Consider the following 27347-nt stretch of genomic DNA (forward strand, 5'->3'; position numbering starts at 1 on the left):
TACGAACCTTCAAGTCTAACAAACGAAGCCTGAGATTTGCTTCAAGATGAGCCAGTGGTGGGGAGAGAACGGGTGAGGAGTGGACTGTGTTGATGTGTCCCTATTGGACCTGGACAACAAGTGAATGGGAATTCATCACACTGTCTCCTTACTTCTGGGTATGTTTTGACATTTTCTAAATAAGTTTTTTCTTTTAAAGCATTTGGACTTGATAACATTTTCTATTTGGAAAAAACACCTGAATTTCCTACTTGTTCCAACCTGTCATAGAAATTCTTCCCTTGAAGTTTTGCTTTTGTCCCTTTATTTTATAATGAGCTGTGTTAAGTACAAGTTGGGAGAAGATTAGTGATGGGCAGGAAAGGTTGGTAAAGTATTAAGAGAAGGAGACCTTTAACGGTTTTGTGAATTTCAGCAGCTTTGCAGGAACAAAGATGACAATGAACATTAACAGTTACTAGTATTACTCTTGTACTTAAAAAAAAAATCCATATATGTAATTCCTTACTGTCTGACTCTCACTAGGTTCAAGCTCCAGGAAAGCTGTATTTTTTACCCACCATATCTCTAATGCCTAACATGTTGTCCGATTATATATATATGTATTTAAAGTATTCTTTTTTGTTTCTACTTTCAAATCATTTCAGATATATATTCTCATGTTAAATAACACTACAGCATTCTCTAGTTAACATATGATAGTCTGCCAAGCCATTTCAAGAAAAGTATTTTAAAAATGGGACAGCATCTCATACTTTGAGCCTCTGGGATAAATTAATTTAATTTACAGTCCTCTGAAGATCTCGCCCATCTCCAAGATTCTTTTATTTTATGACAAAGCCTTGGTTCTAGAAGCTTGTTTCTCACACCTGAGAAGACTAGCTCTGGGACATGATCCTGTAGGACATAAGAGGTAAGCCCCATCAGTCTGAACCTGGGGGTCTGGAGGGTGAAAAAAGAGGTTGAGTCCTCATGGGTGGTACCGGGACTGGGGTGTGGGGGAGATTAGTTCAAAGCAAGAGGATTCAAGAAGAAATGAGTCCATGTAGAGTGAGGGGTAGTTGGCACCAACCATGAGCATTTCCCTGGGAAGCGGACGTGCCTATAAGAAATACGATTGCTGTCATTTTGTAAAGAATTCGAACCAGGGAGGCGGGCACAGCTCAGTGGTAGAGCGTGTGCTTAGCATGTACGAGGCCCTGGGCTCAATCCCCGGCACCTCCTTTAAAAAAAAATTAAAATAAGTAAGTAAATAAACCCAATTACCTCCCCTGTGAGGGGGAGGCGCAAAGAATGCACTCCTAAATACTGTGTAATGTGAAAACTGCGTAATTCAAGACATTTTCGCCTGGGAATAGATGGAAGGCAGGGTATGTGTTCTCAGAGTTCATGAATCTGTAACTGTTGTGGCAAGTTTTAACTTTAATGTTGCTTTTATTTGTCATCACTAGTGCCAGAGTTTCTAGAGTTCTGGCTCCTAAATTCATAGTTAAAAAAAAAAAAGATCAAAGTAAATATTTAAAGTTCTTAACAGTGTGTTATCACATCTAACTTGTATTCCAAAATTATTGATTTCGGGGCATGTTTCCCCAGCACTAGCACCACCATTGAATGAATGCTTGGGGGATCAACATTAAAAAAAATTAATTTGGGGGGGATGGGTATAGCTCAGTGCTGGGGTGGCAGGTAGAGCACGTGCTTAGCATGTACGAGGTCCCAGGTTCAATCCCCAGTGCCTCTATTAAAAATAAATACGTAAGTTAAAAATTATTATTATAACAAAAGTGACACAGCCACACAATAATAAGCAAAATCACTATGAGAAGTGTTTCCTAGCTTTAAACAGCATAGTTCACTTTAGTGACAAAGAATGTTAGGTATTTCTGTTCGGTCAGTTCGTCCTGAGAGGTAGCAAGAACACATATAGTTTCAAGTCATAAGTCTGAAATCATGTGTTTTTTTTTTTTTTACTAGTTTTTAAAAAATTGAGGCAATACATGTATATGTGTATATATATATATATATATATATATATATATATATATATATATATAGCATATTTTAATACTTCTACATACATGATTTCTAAATTTGTACTTTATAAATTTGGCTTCTTGGGTATGGAAAGGGGACCATAAAGACAGATGAAAAAGAAATTGACCCAACCAGAAATGATCCCTTCATCTTTGGAAGTCTAAGGCAATTAATTGTCTGCAAACAATTTGAAACGTCTAGTCTTGTGAACATTTTAGTGAGTTATAAGCAGCGTTCTTCAAAATGAAAAAATGACAACACATAACAAGACAATGAGACAAAATGCGTACCGTTTTGTCAAATTTTTGTCTCCATGATTTTAAGTATGTATGCTACAAGTCACAATCTAAATGTATTTGTTGTGGCTTACTTGGTAAAAGTCTAAAAGGCACCACTGGCGTATCTTTCCTTTGAAGAAACAAACAAAAATTAAAAACAAGAAAATCAAAATCTCCCCTTTGCCCCACTGCTTCCTCAGCCTCAGCGCTGCTTCTCTGTCCCTCTTCACGGCAGGACTTCGTGAAACTGTTACAGTCATCGTTTCTACCACTTCTTGACCTCCCATTTCTCCGCCCTCTGCAGAGTTAGTTACCGGTTAACCCGGTGTTGCTAAATCCGCTGGGTACTTCTGGGTCCTTGACCTCTCCACAGCGTTTGGCACAACTGGTGGTTCTTCCCTCTTAAGACCCTTCCCTTCTGTGGTTGCTCCGACACCATTTTCGGCAGGTGTCCGCGGCTGCCCCTTCCCGGCCTCCTTTATGGCTTTCTCTCTTCGTGCCTCCCTGGGGCTGTGTCCTAGGTCAGCGTCTGCGTCTGCCTGCCTTCTCAGGTGACCTCATTGACCCCTGTGACTCAGTCTCACGTCCTTCCCCCTCATTTACTGTGCTTAGTCGTGCCGGGGGCCTCTCTGTTCCTGAATTGTTGTTTTGGTTTATTTTAACTTATTTTTTAAATTGCAGATAGTTAACAATGTTGTGTTAGTTTCAGGTTACATATATACATATATATGTATGTATATATTCCTTTTCATATTCTTTTTCGTTATAGGCTACTATGAATATAGTTCCCTGCGCTGTACAGTAGGTCCTTGTTATTTATCTATTTTATATACAGTAGTGTGCATCTGCAAATCCCAAACTCCCACTTTATCCCTTCCCACCCCCCATCTCCCTCCACCCTGCCCCCACCCCCGGCCTCTGTAACCTGTAGCCGTAAGCTTCTGAACACACTAAATATGTTCTCAGGAGCCTTAGGGGCTTTGCGTTAGCTGTTCCTTCAGCTGAGAATGCTCTCCCCCAAGAGCATCATGTGGCTGCCTCCTTTCTTTCATTCACCCGCAGCTTAAACATCACCCTTCTGGAGAGCCTTTCCTGGGCAGCAACTTGAGTAGCCACCCAAGTGATCCCAATGACCTCATCCTACCTTAATCCTACCTAAATGCATCAGTGTGTCCCTCCCTGGAATGTAAGGGCCATTGAAGAAAGAACCGTCAAAACTCCCTGTCCTCAGGGAGCTTGTAGTCTGGTGGGCAAGTAAAATAAAATAAAAAGGTAGGTTACATCGTGTATTAGAACCTGGTAGGTGTGAGAGGAAAATGAAGCCAGAAGGAGCAACAGGGATTTTGTGTGTGTGTTTTGGGAGAGTGTCAGCGATTTTAAACACAGCGATCAGGAAGGGCCTCGCTGAGAACTGATACCCAGCTGGTGCAGAATGAGGGAGGAGGACTGTGGTGGGAAATGAAGTCAGGGAGCGCGGGGCGTGGTGAGCGGGGGGGGCAGATCGTGAAGTGTGAGGACTTGGCTCTTTCCTCAGAGAATGAGCAAAGCTATTGGAAGGAGCAGAGGAGGAGCACTGTTTGGATGACATTTTGTCAGAATCTCTCTGGCTGTCGTGTTGAGAATAGATTGCAGGGGGGGAAGGGCCAAAGCAGGGAGATGCCTCAAGAGGTTGTTGCAGTAATCCAAGGACGAGATGTCAGACTCCTGTATGTTGAAGTCTCTTGTCTGCAGCTAGAAGGGTCCCGTGAGGCAAATACTACAAAGCCCTTTGTATGTTTGTGTCTCGTGTCCCTGTGCCTTGTTGTGGTGGGCAGTGAGCACATATTTGTTGATTTTAAATGATATAAAAAACACACCGAGCTCATGAAACAAAACAGGGACTAATGAAGGGGTTTTTCTAAGAATACATCCTCTGGATTTGTGGATCTTTTAATCCAGATTTACTGCACCAACGCAGGACTTCTGGCCCTTTTATGCAGTCCCATTTAAGCCTAAATTCCTCTTTCCAAAGAAACGGAGCACTATTGTGTAGTTATTTCAGCTCGCTTTGTAAGGGAGAGGTAACAGACCCAGGCAAGGTTGGGAAGACATTCAGTTGCTCCTCACTTTATCAATAACCTATCATTTCTACCTAATAGTTAGACAGTCTACTTTATGAAAAGCATTACACTAGGCATTGGGGAATATGTAAGTTCCTCTTCTCAGTTTAAAACTGAGTTGGGTAGATAAAACACAAGGCACAGAAAGATCAGGACAACCCCAGGTAATGAATGTTAAGATTAAATGCAGCTATTGGAGCCTGGAGGGTGAAGCAGACTTGGCAAGTGAATAGGAGGAGAGAGAAGAGTGAATTAGAATGTGAGTTTGAGGGTCTGGGATGGGTAATGAAGTCCTCAATTTAAATAAAAAACAATAAAAACCAAAGCTACAGAGGAGGAGGAACACCAAAACATGGCTTTTAAAGGAAACACGAGTAAAAATCAAGTAGAGACACGTAGGAAAGGCGAGAACTTTGTGGTCCCTAACAGAAAACACTGAACACTGAACACAGCTTTATTTACATTTCTCACCGGTGTTTTCACAGCCAGTAGGTCAAACGGGCAGTCAGAGTTGTTGCGGAAAAACCGGCCTCTGTGCCCACAGCCAAGACAGAAACGGAGACAGAGTTTGGGGAGGATAGAAAACAACAGCTTTACTGCTTTGCCAGGCAAAGGGAGTCACAGCAGACGACTGCCTCAGAGACCGTGAGCCCATCTTGGGGAAAGGGTCCCGAGGTTTTTTACAAAAACTTGATAGGAACAGGAGAATGATCCTCAGGGTGTGTGCAGGGCGCTGTATTTCTCAATCGCGATGAATCCACTTGGTATCATGGAGAAACTCCGGAGGGTCTGTTCAATTTTCTGAAGTTCTCAGTCCCCGTCTGTGATCTCCTTCCTTGAACAAGTCTTCTGGGTTAAAGAGAAACTATTCTAAGAAAAGAATGTTTAAGGAGAAAAGAATGTGCAGCCCGGGGGCTTGTTAGTTAGGAAGGGTGATTAGCCAGAAGCAGGGGCCAGAACAGCCCTCTACTGGAAGCTTTCTCCTTGTTCAAAGGGGAGGCTAGGGAAGACATCTGATGGTCAGATCTGGTTATCTGTAAAACCGCTCAGGAATGTGCATCAGACGATCAGTCTGGACTCCAGTGGCACAATCATTACTTGCTGAGGCCTGCCCTTTTACGTCTCAGGGAGGCCTGGAAGACCGGCTGTCCTACAGAGGAGAGGCAGGAGCTGGGGGTGGGGGGAGCGCGTGGGCCCCGGACTGAGACGCATCCGGTATCTCTGAACATCTGAAGTGGTCGGACCTGCGCTCTAAACTGCTTACACGTTTCCCCAGGGAAGTAGGTAACTCTGAAACCAGCCGCGCACCAAACTGGCCCATGAGCCCCGGTGGGCCCGAGAGAGAGGACGGGGCTCTGGGTCGGACCCACTTCCCCACCCTCCAAGTCAGGTCCTCTTGGATGGTCCTGTTTGGACTCTGACCCAGGCAGGCAAGGAAGCAGACTTGGGGAACACCTGCCGCCGGCCCCGCCCCGTCCCCCCGCCGGCGACCCGGGGAAGGCGGAGACGGCGCGTGGGGCCCCTCGGCCGTCGCCGGGTCCAGCCCGGCCCTGAGCCCCGCCCCCGAGACCCGGCGGCGGGCGCGCGCGGGCCCAGGGAGGACGGCTTCTCCTCCCCGCTTCCCCGCCCCTCCCCGCCCCGCCCTCACCCCCGACGGCGGGGCGGAGGCAGCCGGACCCGCCCCGGAATCTGGCAGACGCCCCCTGCCCGCCGCCCCGTCTGCTCGTCCCGCAGCAAGCCGGTCGCGGTCCGAGTGCCCAGAGGTCCGCGAGCCCCCAGCCCAGCAGAGCCCCGAGCGCGCCCCCGACACAGACGCTGGGCTGGCGGCGGGGACGCGGGGGCGCGCGAGCCGGAAAATGGCGGCGGATTGACGCCTCCCACGGCCCGTAGCCGCCGCGCACGCGCACGCGCACCCCGACGACGCGCAGAGCGCCGCGACGCCAGCCGGGGTGAGTCGGGGGAGGCGGCGGCTGCGGGGGGAACGCGGGCCGCGGAGGGGCGCGGGCGGTGCCGCCCCGTCTCCGGGGAGCGCGGGGAGCCCGGGGCGCGGGGTGGGCGCGGCCGCCCTGCGAGTGGCGCCCGGGGCCGAGCCGCCGTCGCCGTCGCGGTCCTCCCGGCTGCAGACCCCGGCCGCCTCCGCGCCGCCTCCCCGCCCGGCGTGTTCAGGGGAGGCTCTGGGGGTTCAGCGCTGCCCCGACGCTGACCGCGCTCCTGGGAGACGCCGCAGTGTTGCACCCGAACCGCTCTGGTCCGCGCCCCGGAGGCTCCTGGTGGAGCGAGCCGGCGCCCGTCCCGTCCCCGTGTGCTTTCGGGACGATTGGCGTCACGCAAGCCTCGGGCTTAAATCGGGTGGCTCTCTGGTCGCGGTGTAAATTATGATTGTGGCTGCGGCATGTGTGTGTTTTTGTTCTTGCTGATGCTGCCTGAGTCTGACGGAGCAGAACCAACAGTTAGAGGTTTTGACCTACGAGCAAGGGAAGAGATTAGGGCCGCAGTTGTGTCCCTAGAGATGCAGGTGCCCCTCCCCCGCTGTACTGAGGCGTATGTGACACATCGAAACTGTGTATAGTTAGGGCAAACCGAAACTTGCTGTTTCGGTTACACCGACTTATTTTCTTACAGCGCTTAGATCAGAAATCTGGGGACCAGGCAGAGTACTCTCATTAGGCGTCGCTGAAAGTCAGGAGTTACCCGGTTTGGGCTCTTCTAGAGACCCCGGGGAAGAATGCCTTCCAGGGTATTTTAGCTTTTGCCTGCAGGGTTCCTTTCCTCCTTAGAGTTTCCTTGTGTGCCCACCTGCACGCCATGTCAGATGCCAGCAGTGATGCGTTAAATCCTGCTCGGGCTCCAAACCCCTGCTTTCCCCTGCTACCGCCTCTCCGGCTCTGGGAATTACATCGGGCCCCGCAGGGGATCCAGGACAGTCTCCCTGTCTTGACGTCAGCTGGCTCACATTAATCACACCTGCAGAATTCCTCTGCAGTGGAACGTGGATGTAACGTAACCATCCAGAGTTGGAGACTGCTGTTTGCGCACTGCCCTGTGGTGTGATGACGGAATTTGCGGAAGTCAAGTGTAGGAAGCATCAGTTTCGTTTTTCTTTTATTTCTGCTTAGTCTTCGTGTCTTCCCTGGAGCTGCTAAATGTAGTACTGATGGGCACTTTTGTCTTTAAAACCGGCTCATGCTCCCCACCCCACTTTTTTTTTTAGCCACAGGGAAAACTATCTTTTTAATACTTGAGGCATTGGTGTTGTTTTTTTTTTAAACTTGTTTAATTCAGAGGTGGAAGCACAGTCCCTCTACTGATAACAGTAGGTGAACCTTATGAAGAACGTACTCTTCCATTGCTTTGTTAATTCATTTAGTCCTCAGAACCTGTGAGGTGAAAACTTACCCTCACTGTACAGATGAGAAAAGTTAAATGACTGTCTCTGATAGTTGTATAGAAAGAAGTATTTGCTATTTTGCTTTAGTATTTTTGGTAATAAGTATTGAAATAGTATTTCCAAGTTAGAAATTTCCTACTAATCTATTTTTTTTAAATCAGTATTTCCTGCAGGCATAATCCAAAATTATTTAGTTAAGTACGTTTATGTTACATAAGAATTGGGGTCAGATCTTTGATCATAATACCATGCTGTATTTGTTAAATATCAGTAAAATAACTTACGTATTTAAAAATAGTTGTGAAGAAAAATGGTGCATGCTTATTTTTCTTTCCCTCCATTTGGATTTTACACAGGGCAGGTGCCTCAGTTTCAGTCTGGGAATTCTTTAAATGAAACTGGTTTAAAATCTTTGATCAGACACAGAAGAAAGACTCCAGTCGACAATAAGGTGGAAAAGAATGACGTCCTTAAACAGCCTGCAGAATGTCATCTATGAGCCGGTAACTGATTTCTGTAAAATCACTTTTGCTTGTGGCAGGTTTGAGAGCAAATCCAACTGGGTAGTAATTGTCCACCGCTGAGGCAGGGTCGTGGGAGCAAGAGTGGAATTCACCGCACACCAGGGAAGCAGGCAGTGTGATCGGGACTGTGGTGGGGCCAGCTCGCGCAGACACAGCCCCGGAGCCGCGCAGATGCTCGGCGCGAGCTGGCCCTCTCCGTGCTCGCCGTTCCAGCCACTGTCGGGTAGCACGCCCTTACTGAAAAAAATCCAGGTGTAAGTGGACCGCCCAGTTCAGCTGTGTTGTTCAAGGGTCAGCTGTGTAAGGTCATGTGGGGTGTCATGAACGGAGGAAACGCCACCTCCACTGCTGGTGGGAAGGCTCAGATCATAAGACACCGTTTTCAAAGGAACGGATTTCTGACTCTACAGGTTTTACTTTTCTGTTTTAATTAGACCGGTTGATAAGTTCATGTCTCAGCTTTTCCCTCTGCCCTTCAAATACTGCTTGGTACTTGAGCAGGGAGACGTCAACAGCTAGTGCTGAGGGGGAGGAGGAGGAAAGGTAACCGCTGTGGCCTGGCCTCAGGCTGGTCCCGGAACCCCTGTGTGCAGTTGCTGGAAATGCCAGTGTACGTCCTGGGAAGTGCCAACTTGTTTTAGTTTCACGTGGTGTGAGAATCTTGGAAGTGTCTAGTTTCCATGTATCTGAAGCTGAATCCTGAATTTTGGTCTGAGAGAGAGCTGCTGCATTTTTTGGAAACCCCGGAGGAGACTCTGGGACAGTGGGGCAGTCCTTGAAGTAAGGCCCTAAACCAGTCTTTCTGGTGTAAGTGGGTTCAGGTGTTCTGTTACTGACTTTGTGTCCAGAGCTCTTTTTCCCCCTCAGTTTTAATGTCTTTGTGCGAGAGTGAGGTACAACCACCTGATAAAGCGAATTCAGTTTTAGAAGAAACAGCCTTCGATGGCAGTAGGTGTGTAAAGGAAGACGTGGTGGCTTTCAGGTCGGCAGGACATTTAAAATGATTTGTGCATCTTAGAGTTAAAAACATCTCAAAGTTGCAGACTGACGTCCTGTAAAGATGGGTGGCTGAAGGGTAGGCCAGGGTCCTTGAAGCAGGAGGAACGGCTGGTCGGCTTGTGCTGTTCAGTCCTGCCTGTCATCACAGAAATGCCATATTTGAATGTTATTTGGAAAATAAACTTATGGATTAAAATCCCTGCGTACCTTGACACCAGCATAATGATGGCTCCTGTAATTCTGGACTTTGCACCCTCACCTGTGGAGCTGAAACAGCGAGACACCGACCTTTCAGCCTCTGAGGAAGGGACCCTGCTTCGGAGCAGCAGCTGCCTTCAGGGCTCCCAGCGGCCTCGTCCGAGGCAGTTCACGATGACGGGTGCCCTAAGTAAACACTGGCTTTGCCTGGCGCTTATCTTGTTAGTGATTAGTTCAAACAGTGGGGACGTGTTTATTCAGCTTCTGCGGTGTTCTTTATCAAGCCCTGTGCAGACACAGCACTGTCACCATTTAGTTTTTATTTCTTAGTGTTTCTGACGTTCTGGTCCACATTGGTGGTAGACAAGTTTTGTTCATATTAATTAACTCTTGAAAAAGACAGAGTAACTTGTGTGACTGGCCTCTGTCAATTTCCCATATTTAGTCTGTTTCCATGACTAGTTCAACTGATAGATCCCAGGACTTAAAAAGTCAGGCTCGCTTTTCTTCCCACTCACGTTGAATGAATAATACCAGAAGTGGCCTCCGTGAAATCTGCTGTTTGGCAACTCAGTATCAACCTGAATAACTTACCGTGGCTGTTTATAGGTAGCGTTCTTAAGGAGGGATGGAGTGCTGGCTGGCTGAGAAGTTATTTAGAGACTAAACAGACTGGTGGTCGCTCCAAGTTAACGAACCACGTGTGAACATTAATCCGACTGCTCCCTTAAAGCTCTTGCTTCCACTCTCGTTAGAAGCCTTACCTCCACATCTGTCCTTTCTCCTTAGCTTTCTGAGTTACTTCCCTTTCTACCTTGCGAGTTAATCTGAAAACGCAGAACAGTAAAATCTTTTTAAGCTCCGAGGGCCCTTCCAGCCTTTGTGCTCTTGTTCTTCCTTTGCTGACGGCCTTCCTGAGAGAGTCCATTTATGCTGCCTGCATTTCCTCCCCATGGCTTTGCCCTCTGATTTTCTTCCTCCCTTAACTTCTTTCTTTTCTTTACCAGTCTTGTCTTCAGCGTCTCTGCTTCTGTCAGCATCTCTGCCCATCACCTCTTGACCATGTGTAACCCGCGGTGAATCTCTCGCTTTCTCAGACGACCGGCCATCCCCTCAGAGGGCTGTGAGTTCAAAACTAAACTCCCATCTTCCTTCCCGAACCAGCTTCTCTTTTACAGTTTTCCGTTTCTCTCTGTCCGTCCATACTACCAAGCCCCAGTAGTTTGAAGACAATCTGTGTTCAGAATTTAAAATTCATTTATGTCAAACCCAGTGGCTTTTCCTTTTTTGAAAAATTATTTTTAAAATATAAAGAAAATATGTGTAAATCATTTTTTAAAATTCAAGCAGTATTTCAGGGTTTCATAAAACATAAATTTCCCTGCTCCCTTAGTGCCTGGTTTCCCCCGGAAAGGCCGTCACTTCCTACCAGCTTTGTGTGTACCCTTCCTGAGAACATGTGTGAGCAGGCTCAGGTACTCTGCACGCGTGTCGTGCGGCTGTGTTGAGAGTGCTTGGGCCATTGCACTGCCTCTTACATGTCCTGTTTCCTTACGTGCATGTGTCAGGCCACGTGAACTATCCTGCACCCTGCTTTTTTCCACTAAACACGGTTTAGAGATACTGGTGTCTTTAGAGCTTCCTCACTGTTCTCATGGCTGCATAATTACTGTTACATGGACGTACTGTGGCTTACTTAACCAGCCCCCTGTAAAGGGCTGTTCGCTCTGATGGTCATGTCCAGTGCCTGTGTATGCGTATCTGTGCACATGTGCTAGTGGCTGTTTTATTTGACTTCTTTTGGAGTCACTTGTGCATGGACACACAGCCTTTCAGCACCTGACCCAGGTTTTGTAAGATAAACCCATGAAAGCGGTGTCACTGGCCCAGAGGGTGTGATATCCATTCATTGTCTTTTTCTTTTTTTTGGACCTTTCTTATTTTGCACGTTAAAGACATTGACAGTCCTCCCTGTGTTGGAACTGACTTCCTTGACACAGCGACCCTGCACCGCTGCCGGCCCTCCTCCCCCTTCCCTGGCGAGGCCTCCAGCACGGCCTCACTTCTCATGACTCAGCAGGCGGGCACCCCGCCAGCTGCGTCTTTGCAGAGTGAAATCACAAAGGGAAAGGCACAGAGGGCGAAGCCCAGGGGAACCAGTGCCCAGCGGAGTCCCACAGGTGCACCTCAGTCTCCCAGCAGCTAGCTGGACAGCACGTATGAAGCGTTACCCCCCAGGGAAGCACCTCAGACTCACTGCCCAGGGTTTTTATTGAGGGCTGGCCGCACATGGACAGCCCCTGCCCGGCACGGACCAAAATTCCAGACTCCTGGCAGGAGGGCAGGGGTTTAGCGTAAACCATACTGTTCGCACAAGCCGTTTTGGTAAGTAACCCACCCTTCTCAGGTAGCGGGTGGGCGCCATCTCCAAATCCAGTTCCAGACACCAGCCGAGGGCTGACCTTGGAAGGAGGCCTCTCAGAGACCACGGCCAGGTCTGCTTGGTGAACCCCTGTGCACCCCCTAATTTGACAGGCCGCTGAGGCTTTGCTCCTGACCGTGCTCTCAGTGTATCTCCCGTGATGTCGTGAGTGACTGTCTCTCCTCTGACTGTGAAGTATGAGTTCTGGTCACTCACTCAGTGTTAGCCCCGAGTCTCCCCCTCAGGGTGGTAGGCTGTCCTGCCAGCCCTTCATGCCGACAGCGTTCAGCGTGAACTCGCCATCTTCCTTCTGAGATCGCTTTCCTCCCCAGTTGTACTGCTGTAGGTAGTGGCCCCATGTGGACAGTTTCCTTTGAAGTGTTTCTTGTATCTGCGTCCTCCCACCCCCTCAGTGTCTCCTGCTATCAGCCCAGATTATGTCCTCATCCCCAGGCTTGCTGGAAGTTGTCCCCAAAAACCCCCTGCCCTCCAGCTAATTTTACCCCCACTGGATTGCTGTTCCCAAACCCACTGTCAGAATTTCACTCTAAAACCTGGCCCTGGCTCCGTGTTTAACTGCTTCCTTCCTAGTTGCTGTCTCCCAGGTGCGTTTTGTCTTCTCCTGCCTCTGCTTTTGCAAGGTGACATCTCTGCCTGAACTGGCTTCCTCTCTGCCTAACTTCTTCCCCGCTCACGCCGTGCCTCCTTCCTAAACTGTCTTCGGCTGCCTCAGAATTCTTTATACAGTTTTCTGAAGCGTTTATTTGACACCTACTGCCCCGCTTTTTTGTGGTGAAACAGTCAGGGTTTGTAGTTGCAAGCACAGAGACCAGTCTCCAGCTGAAGTAGAAAAGGGATGTGCCGGGTGGCACTGAGGAGTCTCGGGTCTTCAGTAGGCAGGACTGAAGAGCCAGGCTCGGCAGCCAGACAGCCACAGACGGCAGCCCCGCCCGCGCTCCTGTCACACCGGCTGCCGCCACTGGTCGCGTCACAGGGGCCTGACCGGCTCGGGCACGGGGCTCTGGGTGGCTGCAGGTGAGGTGAGAGGCTTAGGGCCCGGGAAGGGCGGTGGGGTCTGTGACTGACACGGGGGGGCTGAACGCAGCCCGCCTGAGCTGTCGTGAGGTTGGGCGTGACCCGGCTGTTGGGTTGTTAGGGCAGACGCGCCAGTGAAGAGTGTCCTTCATCAGCTGAGGGCTGGCAGGCGGGCATCGGGGAGCCACGCGTGGGGGCCGCTGGGCCCGGCAGGCCGCCCGCTGGCCGCCCGCCCCCTCCCTTGCCATAGGAGCAGTGGTTGTGAGCGGGCGAGCGGGCCGCGGGGCGTCTGCCTGCTTCCGTGGTCCAGAAGTGCCGAGTACTGCTGCCGGGACTCGAGGTACTTCCCGAGGCAGAGAGCGGTCACCCGGACAACTGAAATGGCAAATGGCCGAACTCTGCAACACGGCTGCTGCTCAGGAACAACATATTAACAGTTGCAGCAGTCTGTCAGCAGTGACGGAGTCGATGATGGCCTCAAAAAGCTCTTCCCAACCTTGAAACTAAATATATAATAAAATGTCTGTGGTTATAAACATCGTAAGTGCTTATTACAGAAATCGGGAAAAGCCAGTCCAGAGAGGGGTGTGGTTACCTCCAGCGCTCATCGCTGTTACTTCGGCCTGGGCTTCGTGACACTCACAGAAATGGATTCCTGAATAAAATAGTAAGATACTTAAAGAAAAGACATCTGGAAAATATGTGAAGAAAATTAGAATCTCATCCTTCAGGAAAACCACTGCAGCACTTGTGGCTGACTTCCTTACAGTGTTCGCTCTTTCCTGCTCAGCGCTTACTGTTACTGGAGACCAGCCGTCTAGTTTTGCAGGCCACTTTCTCACGAATGTTTGTATCACCAGTGTTTTTGTGTCACTAAATAGTCTGCATAAGTATGAGTTGAACGTATACAAACATTCAAAGTTACAAAAACTGTTCTCATTTTATTGAGAGATTTAGAGCGTGGAAGGTCCTGCTCTTCTTGTCCTCGGGCCGAGGCCCCGAAGATCGGGGTGGAGGAGTAGTGCCTCCCACGTTCCCTGCACACAGAACCGTCCGCTCTGGTGTACAGCTGGAGCCTTGCTCTGCTCGCCCACCCAGCCTGCCCTCGGCAGCCGCTCGTCTCGTTACTCACCTGCAGGTGCCTGGCCTCCCACAGCCCAGTTTGTGGGCTGGTGAGAGCGCCTTCATCCCTAGTGATTACTGGCCATCTCTCGACCTGTGTCCTGGATGTAAAGGTGACGGCCATGTCCTGCCCTGCACAGCTGACAGTCCAGGTGTGTGTGTGCGAGTGAGCGGAGTCTGGAGAGCCGGGCAGCCCCTCGGAGGAGGCTGGCTCAGTTGGCCCCGAGTCTGAAAGAGGCTCCAGTGGAGAATGTGCCTGAGCTGAGGGTTTCAGCTCATGAGCTTCCAATGATTACCACTGTTTTACGTCCTCTGTCGTTAACGTCTCAGTTGCCGACAGTCTGAGCTACCTGGGATGGACAGCGTCGCTGTCGTAAGCTGGCTGAGCCTGCAGGCGGCTTATGGTGTGCGGCCTGGTCACCCGCTCCAGTGCTCGGTGGCCGAGGAGGTGGTGGCGACACAGGGGAGGCAGGTCTAGCCGGCGGGCTGACCGGGGGAGGGGTGATGGCGGAGCCTCTTCTGGGGGAAGGGAGTGACAAGATCTGATAGTGTGTCGGCCCCAGACAGAAAGGCTGGGTTCCATGTGAGGAGGGGGTCAGTGGAGACCCGAACAAGCCTGTGCCCTGCACTGGGCGGGTAGGTGGATGCCGTGTCGTGAGAGGTCCACGGGCGCCCAGAGCTCATCCTTCAGGTGGTGCAGTCCTCTGGTGCCCTGTGGGGTGCAGGCGATTCCCCCAAGTCCCAGGTGTGGCCAAGTGCCTTCACCTGGAGCGCCCTCTGCAGGCCGCGAGTGTTTGTCATTGTCTCTGTCCACACTGGCCTTTGGCCGCGGGCCAGAATCCTGCTGGCGGGACCCTCAGTGGAACTTCAGGAAGGAGGGAGGGGCGGGGGGCCTGGCAGCACAAGTTTCGTCTGTTATCTGAATTACCCTGTCGAAGTTTTACGTCACAAACCCTCCAGCCAAATAAACAGTACTGTGAATGACACTTATGTACCTTTTCATAAAGAACACGGAGCGGTCTGCAGATGCGGTGAGTTTCCTAGCCCTGCTGTTTTGTGTAGCCGTTTAAATAGTGGAGATGACTTGGAAAATGCTAGGGTCTGAGCACCTTTATACACAACCTTTAAAAATGCTGTCTTTTGATTTTCTTCATGTAAGTGAACATTTGTTACGTTTTTCCTAGGGAATCCCCTACGTCGGGACCATTTCTGAGCCGCTGGAGCCTGGAACTTCGATTGTACTACGTGGGCACGTCCCTGGTGACTCAGACAGGTAAGTCCTCGTGTGAGAAGGGAAGGGATGGGGTAGACTGTCTCCTTGTGACTGTGGGACGGCAGCAACGAGCAGTGCGGCCGAGGCCTGACTGTGCTTTCAGCGGCGGCCCCGGCCAAGGTGCTGGGGAGACAGGGGTGAATGACTGAAATCTGGGTCACCTGGGGTTTTTATTTATACTGTGATTTTTAGTACAAAGAATCAGATACGTGATGAAGGGAACCGCAGCCAGATGACAGGGACAGAGTCCAGCTGCAGGACAGCCACCCCACAGCGTTTGCTAAGTTCTGTGCTGGGCGGTTTTACCTCAGGTATGCTTGCTCTGGGGGCAAACCCTGGACTAGGCTGGATCAGTCTGAATTGGACTTGCCTTTCCGTGGCCGATGCCCAGGTGGTGACGATTAGGTGAGATGTGAGCACTAGTTGGAGGAGCCGCCCGGGCGTCTCCAGGCTGCTCGGGCCCTCGCCCTGCAGCCCTGGGGCCGGGTCCTCCTTCTCTGGATTCTTGGAAGCCAAGACTAGTCCTCACACCGTGTTTTGGGCAGCCGGCGGGGAAGGGGCCGGGGTGGACAGAGGCAGCTGCCAGCTGGTTTTTGAGGCTGATTCTAGTGGTTTTCCCTGAACACTCCCCCACACCCCCAAACTTGAAGCGAAGGCTGGAAACATGGGCACTTACCCAGATGGGTCAGCCCAGCTACAGCTCAGGGTCTGTTAAGAAGGAAGAGGGGAGGGGGTGAGGCAGCCAGGTAGTCAGGCCACGCGGGTGAGGGACCAGGGGACCCGTCACGTGTCCCAGCCTCCTCTCTGAGCCTGTGTGGCCTGTGTTCCTCTCCTCACGCAGATTCCAGGTGGACCTGCAGTGTGGCAGCAGCGTGAAGCCCCGGGCGGACGTGGCCTTTCACTTCAACCCACGGTTCAAAAGGGCCAACTGCATTGTTTGCAACACTCTGAGAAATGAAAAGTGGGGGTGGGAAGAGATCACCTACGACATGCCTTTCAAAAAGGAAGAGTCTTTTGAAATCGTGATCATGGTCCTGAAAGAGAAATTCCAGGTGGGTCGTGGAGGGTGGAGGGCCCTGGGTGACGAGGAGCGTGCAGGGGGTCCCCTGTGGGGGGGGCTCCCCCTGCGCTGCTGACGCCCAGAGAGCTTGCTCTTCCTCCCGTCTCGGGGGGTTGGGGTCGGGCCCCCAGCGTCCCCTATGGGCGCTGCCGGGCGGTGGGAGCAGGCCCAGGGCGGCCAGGCTTCTACCAGGCTGTGTCCTCCCCGTGTGGCACAGCGCTGTGCTCGGGAAGGGACAGTAAGCTGTCACCCCATGCCCCAGGGTGGGGGGTCCAGGTTACAGACACAGGATCCTGGAGTGGAAGTCGGAAGATTTTGTAGAGTTAAGTCCTCTGTGTAGCAAGTACTGTCCCCTGGCGCCATCTGGCATAGCTTGTGAAAGTGGAATCTGGTCCTAGAGGCCTGACCCCCCCCAGCCCCCAAAGCCTGTCCAGCCTCCCGGCACAGAGATCTGAGGCTCAGAGGAAGCCCCCACACCCCTGGTGAAGGCCCTCCCCCTTCCGCTCCCCCCAGCACGCCTCCCCCTCCTCTGGCCTGGGGAGCGTCTGCATCACACAGTGTAACTCTCGTTCCTGTGCTGTTGTGCTTTGGTGTTTCCCGGCGTTTACTCTCCTGCCTGCTGGTGGGGTTCTCAGCTCCTCGAGGTCGGAGCTGGGGCTGTGTTCCGCATGTCTCCCTGAACATGGTGCGAGGCGTCTGCGGAGGGCGCGGGTGTCTGCTGTGCCTCAGGCCCTGGCTGGGGCCTCCTCGAGTGACCAGGGGCCCTTGGCAGGAGAGCCATCTCCTGCTCAGACAGGAGCCTGGGGAAGCCGAGTGGTCCGCCCTGGGTGCTTGTTCAGCAGGTGCAGCAAGGGTTCAGAGAGCACCTGCCACGTGAGGGCTGGTCCCCTAAGAGCACGGGCCCCTGGGACAGCAGGGGGCTCACTGCATCCCGCGGTCTGACCTGTGTGCCTCGTGCATGCGGACACGTGTCGTGAGTGCAGCGTTCGTCTCACCAGGTGGACTCAGGCTGGAGACACCCTCATCACAGCCTGTCAGACAGGCATGTGGAGGCCTGTGGGGAGAGCTGTGAGGTTAAATCCGTGTCAGCAGGTTTAATTTGGGGAAGTTAATAAAATGAACTCATGCGCGGTCCCCTGGGGGGCTGCCTTCTGTCTGTGCAGGTGGCCGTCAATGGCAGACACATCCTGCTGTACGCGCACCGCATCCCCCTGGACAAGGTAGACACGCTGGGCATCCGCGGCCAGGTGACCATTCGCTCCGTCGGCTTTTGTTTCAGCCCGGTGAGTGCCACGCCCGTCGTCTGACAAAGCGGCAGGAAGCGTGTTTGATGTCTTCTGTTGAGATGAGAAAACGTGCACAGCTCCCTCATTTCTGTATAAAGTTTCAGAAGTCAGTCTTCCAGACTAGTAAGAGAACCCAGATCGACCAGGGCCTTCCTGGCCGTGGATGGCAGATCTGGCCCGGTTCTAACAGAAACCCAAACCAGTAACAGTGGGGCGGGCAGACAGGCGGGCAGACGGCGCTCTGGCTGGACAGGGGCGTGTCCTCGACGCAGGAGCTCCAGGGAGGCTCCCGGGAGCGGACGGGCCGCGTTCCGTCATGGCTGAGACCGCGAACCTGCCCTCCAGGGAGAGAGAAGTGGGCGACAGCCTCGCCGCCTGCGCCGTTTCCTCCCGTTCTTGACGCTCATTCCTGCTTGTTCCGGGAGCGGGAGGACCCTAGCGTTACCTGCATTTAGGGGGTCCTAATTTCCTAGCATTTTCTTGTTTAGTGCCATTTGTGTTATTGTCTTTGATGTATTAAGTAGATTACATTTAGAATTCTGATGGATGTTAAATCCTAAAAAATAATTAAGTTTCCTTCAGGGCGTGAGAAGTGCCCAGGCAGCCGCTCTGGACGGAGGTGAGTCAAGACCACGTAGACATTAAGTCTCTCCACGAACTACTGGTTTAAAAATGTTTTAGTTGCCATGTAAGTCAGGTGGCGGGCTGAGGTTTCTGAAATTACGTTCTTTATGTGAAAAATTATGTCTTTAATAACTACTAGGCTGGAAGCAGTCACTTGAAACCTGAGGCTCAGTCTTGCGGGCGCCAGGTGCCGTAGGTTCTGCCAATGCTCAGATGGTCAGGGGTCCGACCACAACCCAGGCTTGTGTACGGAGACCTCGCTGACTCTTAACCGCTGGGCAGCACTGTCGGCGGGTGTTTTGTCTTCTCCCCCCGTCGAAACGAGTGCAGTTTAAACAGCTCTTTGCTGCTGTCGGTGGGGACAAAGGGGTCTCACAGACCTTGGCGCAGAGTAGAGCCTCGCGTGTTGGGAGCGCCCTGCGCAGGGCAGCAAGCCCACGTGCGGGGAAATCCGGGGAAGCGGTTAGCTTACGGTGGAGGATGCGGGCCTCAGACAGCCGGGACTGCAGACTGCCCCAGCCCGCGTGGCGCTTCACCGCTGCGTGGCCGTGTCGGAAAGCTCCGGCCGCCCGCCCGGCACCCCCGGGTCAGTGCGAGCGTGTGGTCTGACTGCTTTTGTTATAAAATGTTCTCTCTCCCCTGTCAAATGTCATTTTGTCTTTGTTTTCCAATAGGTACCAAAGTCTGACATGCCGCAGTTTGTAAGTATTTTCGCGCTAACCCATGGAATGTGTTATCGAATTGCCCAGGAAAGGAATAGTTTAAACCTTAGAAGACAGCTTCGTTGGTCCCATCCCTTACTGCAGGCCTGTCTCCCTGCAGCCTAGTAATAGAGGAGGAGGCATTTCTAAAGTCGTGCCCAGAACTGTCTACACCAAGAGCAAAGGTTCGACAGCCAGTCACACTTTGACTTGCGCCAAAATTCTGCCTACCAACTGTCTGTCAAAGGTTTGAAGAGCCACACGTTTCTTAATTCTGTGTGATGAGTTAAGTTTTAGTTAGCTGTATGTGTAACCTGCCCTCGCAGACGCCCACGGCAGCCTCCCTGCGTTTGTCTGGGCATCCAGGATGATGTCAGCCAGCCTGGCATCACGTCCTGAGCCGTCAGTGCGTGTCCCCTTGGCCACCTGAGCCCGGCTGAGCCCTGACGCTGAGGGCCTCCTCCGAGGGAGCTTCCCTGCTCCAAAGGATGTCCGGTCCCCCCACGTCCATCCACGCTTGTCTGAACACACCCTGGCGTCTGCTGAGAGCCAGACACGGGCTGGCTGCGGGGGACCTGCCCTGGGGTTTAGGGGGTCTTGGCCTTTAAGCGTTGCCTGGTGTGTCTGGACAGACTCCCCGCGAGACCCCGTTCCGCAGGCTTCCTGGTGCTGACGGTGGTTTCTTCGCAGACCCTGCCCTATGTGGCGAAGTTGAACTCCTCCATGGGCCCTGGACGGACGGTCGTCATTAAAGGAGAAGTGAACACATGCGCCAAAGGGTATGAGCGTGACCGCCGCAGCGGGAAGGCTCTCCCCGGATGGCACTCGGGGCTGCACTCCCTTAAGTCTCGGGGTGGGGGGAGGGGGGTGGCAAGGTGAGAACATTAAAGCCAGAGGGAGCTGCAGCCCAGGCTTGTGGCCAGAACCTCAGGGCGGCCCTGCGGGAGCAGGTCCCTTCTGTTAGTCCTCTTGTCGTGGGACCTGCGAAGTTTCTGCTTTAAGAACCTGTTTAGAGCCGTTCAGACTCCCGAAAGCTTCAAACTGTGAAGAGCAGGCCGGGTGTGCTTGGAAGGCCCTCTTCCTGCGGCCGACGGAATCCTTCGGTTTCTCCCAACCAGTTCTGTAGCCTTAATGTTGATTTTAAAGTTTTCCATCCTTTTATTTTGTAAAAAACGTATCAATGAAACGCCAACTCAGAATTTTAAATTTCTCTTTGAGCAGCATTCCAGGGTCCTCATGCGTACTTCCATGTAGTCAGAATCCGAGTTCCTCACTGTTAAAACTAGGAAATCGCACTGCTGTCTTCTGCTTGGTTAATTAGGGTTTTTTTAAAATTCTCTCAAAAGCTTTAATGTTAATCTACGCTCAGCAAAATCCAGGGCGATTGCTCTCCACCTGAACCCACGCCTCAACAGTAAAGCGTTCGTGAGGAATTCGTTTCTTCAGGAGTCCTGGGGAGAGGAAGAGAGAAATATTACCTGCTTTCCATTTAGTCCTGGGATGTACTTTGAGGTGAGAGCATCTTTGTTGGAAATGAGGCAGGAAAGAGAAGCCTGGGGGTGGCAGTGGTCCGTTAAGTCAGGTCCAGCTTTGCGGGTGGAGACTGCGGTCTGTTTACTCAGAGACGTATTCTGGAAGCTCTCTCGCCCTGGGGACCATCAGCTTCAGTGGCCGCGGCAGGTGGCGTCTGCACAGGCATCAGTGGCATTTGTTCTAGTAGGAATTTTGACAGGGACCTGGTCTTGGGGCTGGAGGAACGTGTCTAGCCCAAGTGAACACGAGGACACAGGAGCCTGGCTGCATGGGCCGGCATGGCCCCGGGGGCAGGACTCTGTTCCAAGTAGTCCTATTTGTGTGTTGTCAGCGAGGGATGCGTTTAGACCGTTGGGACTTGAAGGCACCTGGTCCTGTGTCCCCAGTGGGTGACTGTTATAACCCCAGTAGGTGCCTGGGCTGCCGAGCGCGATCAGCCTAGCATGTGGGTGCTGGGTGCTCAGCGGGGCTCGCTCACTGGCTTTGGTGACTCTTTGCCTCACAGGGTCACCGTGGGTCATTTACTCAGGTCCTGCTTCGACAGCGTTTTAAATTGTCAAGAGCAGGAATACCAAGGCTGAATAGAAGGTGGCGGTTTGACGCCAATATTTATTCACATTTGAACACAGCACCCTGGATGTGGTGGTGACTTGAGCAGGGCCCAGGTGAGGGTCTGCTGACCCGGCAGGGGTTGGGCGTGAAGGGTGACTCGGGGTCCCTGGAGGAGAGGAGGGGCTGCTCCAGAAGGAAGTGGATCTTGTGGTTGGTGACAGGAAACTAGCAGCTTGTCTTCTGACCTGAGCCCGAGTTTGGAACTGCTGTATTAAAATTTAAAAGGACAGTAATGGATAATCATCTTTCCCTGTTAGCTTCCCACTCCAGGAACAGTGGTTGCTCTCCTGTTGGGTCACGTGTCAGTGTTTTGTCATGACAGACCTTTTCCAGTAGCCTTGACCTCCTGCCTCAGGAGGGGATTCTCGGGGCCTCCCCTCCGGCATTGCTTCGATTCTACGTGGTGTCTCTGCTCCCTGATGTCCAGCTCCTCATTTAATCCTCTCTCAGCTGTGATCTCATCTGTGACCTTTTTATCAGATTCGCGTTCTTCTGTTCAGATGGTTCGGCTCTTCAGGTGGTGTGAGGGATTCTGTGGTTTCCCTTGGGTCTGGGGTCCTCTTCCTTTTCCGCTGGTAACGCGCTGGCCCCACCTGGTCCGAGGCCGTGAAGGGGACTGACTCCTGTTCCGCTGCGTCCACCTGCTGCTCATCTTCCCTTCTGGGGGGCGGCTGTGTTGTGTCCTGTGAGATGCGGTGAAGGGTGCGGCCCCTGCGGCCCCTTCCACCTGGTGGTCGCCGGCTGCCCGCCATTGCTGCAGGCAGGTAATCCGGGCCTGGGTGTCCCCTGGTTCTCCATGTGGCCTGACCTGTCAGTTCCTCCACTGTCCCTGGGACACCCCTCCCTCCTAAGCTCCCCGCAGCTGTTTCCGTGAGTTCCCCAGCAAAAGAGAAAAGACTCAGCTTGCTGCTTTGCAGATTCAGACTCTGCCTCAGTCTGGTGCCAGGGCTGGAGCTGGGGAGCCTGCGGTGGGGACACCCGCCCCGCCGGCCTCCATGTGGGCTGGAAACAGGCAGAGGATCCGTGGTATCAGAAGCACAAGGCTTAGATGTAAAAGTGATTAAATGGGTAGCGGTTTCTTTTGTTTTTATCACTACTATGAGTTTAGGCAAAGACCTCTGAGAGGCCGACGCCAGTGATGCATCAGAACCGAATCTGCCAGCATGCTCATCACCCTCTAGCGTCACGGGCTGCTGAGCTCCCAGGAGCTTTGGAGACAGACGAGATGTTCTGAGCTGGGAGGGGACGCAGGGCCGCCAGGCAGCTGTGCAGCCAGTCCCTAGCCAGTGCCCGAAACTTGCAGAAGCTCACACTGAGCGGTCCAAGACCCTAGGACTTGAAGCGAAAAGTCAGGACCCACGTGCTGTGGTTCCTGTCCCTGAACGGTTCCTCTTGGCGGTTTTTAGCGTGGCCAGCCATCGGTGAAGAGGGTGACAGCCACCTCCAGGGACAAGGGGTGGAGGGGCGTGTGCTGAGGATGGAGGCCAGCAGGCCCTGGGCTTCCCAGAGCGTATCCCTGAGCGGGACGAGGCAGGAGGTGCCCCCGGCAGACACGCTTCAGCCCGATCTGGGTCTTGGGGATGACGGCGGGGAATGTCCCAGAAGCAGGCTGGGAGAATGTCTCCAAGCGGTTTACTTGCTGACACTCTGTTCCCAGAGGAACCACTAACGCTGTGTGCTTCCCTTCCAGATGATAATTTATTGTGACGTGAGAGACTTCAAGGTGGCAGTGAACGGCGCGCACAGCCTGGAGTACAAGCACAGGTTCAAGGAGCTCGGTGACGTCGACACGCTGGAGGTTGACGGCGACATCCGCTTGCTGGAAGTGAGGAGCTGGTAGCCGCCCGCCTGCCCGCCCGCCCGCTGCAGAAGCTGAAATACAGAGTGGCTTCCGTAACACTGGCCTGGCTGGCGTGCGTCTCCCCGGCACGGCACGGTTCATGTACACTGTTAACTAGCGAGCTTGCAGAGTTCGGTCCCCGCACCCGGCCGTGCCGGGCAGGGCGGCGTCGTGTAGCAGAGTCTGAGTAGCACCTTCTCGCCGTTACCGAGGCCTCTCCCCTCCCCTGGCCTCCCCTGCTTAGACCCACTTCACTGAGCGCTCCCCTGCCAGCTGTGTGCTGGGAGCCCCCGGGCTCCCTGCTCTGCTGAGCTCAGACCCTCCTTTGCCATCGCACCATTGTTTCCTTTTCAGGCACTACATAAACTCACCAGGGACTTGAGAGAATCACTCTTAAATCACCTAAAGACACTAGTTACAGGGCGACCGCTCACACCCAGGCTCAGCCACGTCCCGTAACCGAAAGACTTGCACCTGGCGGTTTTCTTTAGCACCGTTCTTAGCTCTACTAGCCGCAAGCATTACTGAGTCATTAACACGACGAACTCAACACAGCACGAGAAGGCAAAAAAAAGCTGTTTGGCAAACAAACCAAATGGCGTTGAGATTTACTTGCTGTCAATCTCAAGGCCTCTGCTTTCCGCACCAGTAACTGCTCATTTTAGATGCTGGCACTGAGGGCAAGCCAGACGCCTGCACGCACTCTACACAAAGTTCAAGGTGGGAGCAAGACGAATTCAACGTGTACAGTTTTACGGGAAACAGGGCAGTGTCAGGATTAGACTGATCGACGAGGCAGGCCCCACCAGGTGACCTTGCCTGGCGAGAGGCAGCACAAGCCCACCCCGTGCAAACCAGCTCAGCCCTGCGCTTCCGAGCGCGGCCCCGTCACCGTTAGCACCTGAGATCAAAACAGCGCCCCGCTTTGATTAAATCAGACCTGTGCCAGCAAGTCGGTGCTGCGCTGCTGGGATGTTTTGTTGCTCTTTGAAGAGAGCTGGCAGGTCTTTGTAGAATTCTTACAGGTCAGGTCTCGTTGCAGGAAACTTCAAAGGCTTGGGACGGGGAGGTAAACAGCTCAGTCAGATCATCTTATGGTAAATTGCTGGGCTGAACTGGCCAGGATTTGGGAACACTGTTGTAACAGTTTTTGGTTAGGCGTGATTTGTAATAATAACGTCTATTACCAATCTTCCAGCACTAATGCTTTCCCACCTTTTCCTGTTATTTTATTGTGCTGAGTTGTGCAAGCTTAAAAAAAAAAATGGAGGGGGAACGTTGGGAAAGTTGTGAAAGGCAAGAAGGGGGTAAAATCCCCCAGGGCTATTTTTCCCTTCACAAAAGAACATCTGACGACACAGGTTTTGGTCTTTGGTCTTTCGGACTAAGCCTCTTTAAAATTCCTTAGCAACACATCTGATAAAAGCTGAGCTCTTTGCAAAAAAAAACCCACCAGAGGGCATGGCAGAAACTGAAGGCCAGTTAGGAGAAAAGGGAAGCCCGCTTGCATTGTTTTCTCCAAGTCTGAACAGTGCATCTTCATTTTACATGGCTGCATCACTAAGACCTCAGACTGATTCTCTGATACAGTAAATACAAAATCTTAAGATGTTTTTTGAAAAGAAACATTTCTTAAAGAAAAATGCACTCACCCACAGCAAGCTCTAACTCCAAACCGCAAACCAGCCTCTGCTGCTCGGTCCTAATTCTGCACTAAACCCCCAGATTAGATCAGGGGCTTTCAAACTCAGTTTGAACACCTATGGGAGAGTTCTAAGATGCCGTAAATTTTAAAAAGGCATGAATTAAAAAATAAAATGCCTTAAACAAAATAAAGGCAGACTGGTTTCATTTTGAGCCTTCACTTTCCAGCCTCACCGTGACACAGCACAGAGATCAGAGAACTTCAGAGCTCTGAAAAAACCTTCCTTCTCATACAAGGCACTCCCGGTTAAGCTGCAGTGGAAGTGCGGTCATGTCCGGTCCCGGGAGGACCGCTTCACGTCCCCCAGCGTTTCTGGGCCCTCCCTGGTTGCGGGTCAGGCGGCGGGGGTGAGGGGGGGCGTTTGTGAACAAGCCCCACCTCCCCCGCCCCCCAGAGACTGAAAGGGAAAGGAGGCCTCCGCCATCTGGGGCAACGCACACACAGGAAGGTGTCACCCACCCAAAACGCAAGTAAAATCTGAACGGCTTTCTAGCCGAGAGCACTTCTGCTGAGTAACCGTCACCTCAAGGTAAGGAGTGAAGTCGGACGTGGATACTGCGTACAGAAGACCTTCCTCCACCAGAGGAATCAGGGCTTCCAGCCCGCACGACCCCACTGCCAGCTCCGGGTCTGAAAGGAGACGCAGGAAACGTTAGCGATTGCGAGGGACGACCACAGCCAGCGCTCAGACCACACGGCAGCCTGCACGGGGACAGCACTGTCCTTTACTCGGTGACATCTCCACAACCAGCGGGAGGGGCCTGCGCGGGGCACAAACCAGGGGGGAGTTTTGTAAGGAAGTCTGAGGAGGTGTTAAGGCACCAAAAGTAACATGGTCCTCAACACTCCAGAGTAAACTGGACGATCTCAACGCGGAACAGTCTGAGATACCAAGAGCCGCGTCCTAGAAGTAGCTCTGGAGGGGCTCTCCCAGCACAGCTTCCAGCCGCTGGATGGTCCTCTGGCACTGGCGCTCCACCTCCTCGCACTCGTCTGCAAGATCGAGACACCGTGTCAGCCCGGCCGCCCCGCCGCCCCTCCCCGCCCCCTCCTCTCAACCTGAACCTGACCCCGAACAGCGGTGCCTCCTCCAGGAGGGAGGGGATAGAGGTGCCCGCGCTGGGCTCCGGGCTGGCAGTGACTTGCTGACTGAGTCCCTGCACCCCCCCCCCCCAATCTCAACAGGCTGCACTCACTCCCGGGCTGCGCGGTGGCACTGTGCTCACAGGGCCACGTCAGGACCTGCATAAATCTGGGCTGAGATCCCAGGCCCACACTCAGTTCATCAGGTCACCTAACCCTTTCAAGCCCCTACTTTCTCTGTGAGGCAGGGGCACATGCCTCGTCATGAGGCCTGACGGGGTCACTGGCGGAGAGCGCCGGGGAGACGCTGCTCAGTGACGGGGAGGCTCCCTGCTGCATCCTCGGCAGCACTGGACGTTTCCCTGTGGTCAGCCCCACGCCCGGGGACCTGGGCAGTCAGCCACAGAGGTGGACGAGGTCACGGGAGAGCAGCACCGCACGGGCACTGTTGGCGCAGCCCGGGAGCGAGGGCGAGTGACGGCGTCACACCGGGAACCGTCCGTCCCCGAGGGCTGAGGCGTGGCGCTCACCCAGCCCCCCCACCCAGGGAACGGGCCTCAGCCCTGCAGCGGGGCAGGGGGCTGGCCCAAGACCCGGCCACATCACACCCCAGTCTGCATCCTCAGCGGGCACATTTCCACAGGACTGTACGGTCATCACTTCTGAATAGTTTGAGAATTACCTTCCATCAGCTCAGCTAAGAAAGGAATGGATTCTGGCAGCAAGACGATATAGTTCTCTTTCAGTTTTTCAGCCACTGCTAACACAGTAATCAGAGCAGCAAATCGAACCTGAAAGGGATAACAAGGTGAAAAACATTTAAAAAGCTAGTATTTCTGCATTTATTACTTTATGACCTAACCTGAGACAAAGTGAATTTTAAACTCAGTGTTATTTCACATGTGTTTCACTGTGTCCATTCAGCCAGCATCTCAGGTCCCCATGTGACAGGTGGGACCCGTGGATGCCGTGGGCAACCTTACAGATCAGTGTTTTCCAACTGTGTCCTTGTGCTGCAGGCCTTCCATGTGAATGTCTTTTTGTAACATTTTCCTTAAAAAAAAAAAAGCTGGTTGCCCTCTTTCTGGTTTGGAGTAGTTTAAAGGGTATTTGGATACAGTAAAGTGAGCTGTTTAAAAACATATTTGTAACTGCGTGTGGTCAACCAGGATTTTCTTGCTGTTGTACTATAAAAAAAATTTTACTCAATACTGCAACTTTCCAAGAACCTACAATTTAAAATTCGGGGGTCCATCGAAATGGTCTCATTCTTCTCCTTATTTCCTAATAAATATTATGAATTTCAAGTAATAAATCCATTAATAAAATGCTGCTTTGGTCGTCTCACCCACTGAGCTTTGAGTGTGGTCACCATTAGTTTGGAACGGCGGACGCTTGGGCTGTTTGGAGTCTGAGCTCCGGTTCGCCCTCCCCGCCCCCCCAGACGCAACTGGACAGGACGCCGCCAGTCCAAGGAGCGCTCTGGACAGACTGGGAGCATTTGTCTCTGGAAGCACTACATTTAAATGGT

The 27347-nt window shown here is 52.5% G+C and overlaps 2 protein-coding genes across 3 annotated transcripts in view; one reads left to right on the forward strand and one right to left on the reverse strand.

Annotated features, from left to right (window-relative positions):
* The first annotated feature begins 6202 nt into the window (after positions 1 to 6202).
* Positions 6203 to 27163, forward strand: LGALS8 (galectin 8). Its single transcript, XM_074373266.1, is given in 12 exon segments — positions 6203 to 6360; positions 8156 to 8302; positions 15284 to 15372; positions 16214 to 16424; positions 17596 to 17715; positions 18301 to 18329; positions 18331 to 18352; positions 19017 to 19043; positions 19165 to 19290; positions 19734 to 19822; positions 20390 to 20555; positions 22879 to 27163. Coding segments are annotated over 11 exon segments (1071 nt in total). The 5' UTR covers positions 6203 to 6360; positions 8156 to 8260; the 3' UTR covers positions 23029 to 27163.
* The window catches only part of HEATR1 (HEAT repeat containing 1), a 45765-nt gene continuing 43836 nt past the window's right edge, over positions 25419 to 27347 (reverse strand). For both annotated transcript variants that reach the window (XM_074373265.1, XM_074373264.1), the window contains exons 44-45: positions 26499 to 26607; positions 25419 to 25726 (exon numbers count right to left, since the gene is read on the reverse strand). In XM_074373265.1, the coding sequence (XP_074229366.1) occupies positions 25638 to 25726; positions 26499 to 26607 (198 nt within the window). In that variant the 3' untranslated portion in view covers positions 25419 to 25637. The remainder of the gene's footprint in view (positions 25727 to 26498; positions 26608 to 27347) is intronic.

This window comes from Camelus bactrianus, chromosome 11 (genome assembly GCF_048773025.1).
Source record: "Camelus bactrianus isolate YW-2024 breed Bactrian camel chromosome 11, ASM4877302v1, whole genome shotgun sequence".
Taxonomy (NCBI): domain Eukaryota; kingdom Metazoa; phylum Chordata; class Mammalia; order Artiodactyla; family Camelidae; genus Camelus; species Camelus bactrianus.